The 1,695-nt window shown below is 58.2% G+C and overlaps 1 protein-coding gene across 1 annotated transcript; it reads right to left on the reverse strand.

Moving 5' to 3' along the window:
• Positions 1-530: 530 nt before the first annotated feature.
• TERG_03886 (uncharacterized protein) lies at positions 531-1,542 on the reverse strand. The gene is made up of 3 exons (XM_047748177.1): positions 1,210-1,542; positions 1,003-1,150; positions 531-941 (listed from the first exon to the last, which is right to left on the reverse strand). The coding sequence occupies exons 1-3, from the start codon at positions 1,350-1,352 to the stop codon at positions 540-542; spliced, it is 693 nt and encodes a 230-aa protein (XP_047604153.1). The 5' UTR covers positions 1,353-1,542; the 3' UTR covers positions 531-539.
• Between the last annotated feature and the right edge of the window lie 153 nt (positions 1,543-1,695).

The following is a 1,695-nucleotide window of genomic DNA, read 5'->3' on the forward strand; positions in this document are numbered from 1 at the left end:
TGAGACCTACTTCTTGGTGCAGTGCAGGAGGAAGCGAGGCGCCTGGCGGTTCTGGGCGAGGCCGTAGAGATATCTGCTGCCGGTGTACAAGAAGGCGTTTCCAGACGAGGTGGCCGAGGTGAGGATGACGGCGTTGATGATGGACGGCAGGACGGGGATGGAGGCACGGCGGATGGCGATGACCCAGGGGGAGGCAGCCGCACCGGGCTCGTTGTTCTTCTGCGCCGTGAGCAGGTTCTTGTCGTTGTACGGCACCAGCATGCCCAGGAAGAGCGCACCGAGGACGTAGAAGAAGAGGATACGCCAGAAGACTCGCTTGACGGCCTTGGGGATGTTCTTGCGCGGGTTCTCCGCCTCACCGGCAGCGCAGGCGACAGCCTCGACGCCGCCGAACGAAAAGGCAGCGTTGACGAGCGTCGAGAAGAAGCCCAGGAAGCGGCCCTTGTCGCCCGTGCCGAAGTACTGGTTCATGGCTCCGGGGTTCTTCCAGTACCTGAAGCCGATGCGGTCGCCGGTAGGGCTGCCGCCGAGGTCGATGATCAGGGCGAGCAGCAGCAGGCCGACGATGGTGATGATCTTGATGCTGGCGAAGATGAACTCAGCCTCGCCGTAGACCGAGACGGCCCAGACGTTGAGGAAGACGATGATGGCGATGACCAGGCCGATCCACGCAGCGACGTTGATGTCCTGCGCGCCGGGCCAGTACTGGATGATGACGGCGGCGGCTGAGATCTCGACACACAGCGTGATGGAGCATTGATACCACAGCTGCTCGTTATTAGTGACTCCATTATATACCATTGAGAGCAATGAGAGCAACAAGAGAGACTTACATTCCATCCGACGGCGAAACCGACAGAGGCGTCGACGTATCTGGCGCAGAACTGGGGGATGGCACCGGGCAGCGGCAGCCAGGTCGCCATCTCACCGAGAGACATCATCTACTCCCAGTCAGCCGGGCGATCCTACACCTACAGACGAATTGAACGAGTCAAGGCTTACCATGGCGAAGATCGCGAGACCGACAAAGGTGTAGCCGATCAGCAGCGAGAGCGGACCGCCCTGGGTGAGCGCTCGTCCGATACCCAGGAAGAGACCAGTACCGATAGTTCCACCGAGAGCGATGAACTGGATGTGTCGGGATTTCAGCCTGTCATCCGTCAGTTAGCATTGGTGCTCAACCAAGGCAGAGTTGATGGATATGCATACCCTCTGGCGACATAGCCGTAGCGCTCGGCGGCCTCAGCATCGCCGTAGAGGTCAGCGGCCTCTCCGTAGGCAGCGTTCTTGACGTCGACGGCCTTGTGCGGGCCGTGGTCATAGGCCGGAGCCATCTCTGTCTTCTCGTCCATGGTCCTTTTTCTCTATGGATTGGATTGCGACGGAGCGGAAGAGGAGGCGGACGGGGTGGTATCGCGAGATGTCCCCGAGACGCAAGAGAAGGGGGAAGAAGAAAGGGAGAGACAGGGGACGAGGGAGAAGGAAGGGAAAGAAGAAGTACAAGACCTGTCGCAAGGGGAAGAGAAGGAGAAGAAGAAGAGAAAAGAAGAAAAAGTCAACCGTCGAGGTGAGACTGATATGTTTATATATATATATCTTCCTGGATGTATATTTATTTATATCACCAGCCTTCGAGCGGCGGCGTACCAAGTCAAGAAGTACTGTACATCGACCTCCTTGCTCTTCTGCGTCCTC

The sequence above is a fragment of the Trichophyton rubrum genome, assembly GCF_000151425.1.
Source record: "Trichophyton rubrum CBS 118892 genomic scaffold supercont2.4, whole genome shotgun sequence".
In the NCBI taxonomy this organism is placed as follows: domain Eukaryota; kingdom Fungi; phylum Ascomycota; class Eurotiomycetes; order Onygenales; family Arthrodermataceae; genus Trichophyton; species Trichophyton rubrum.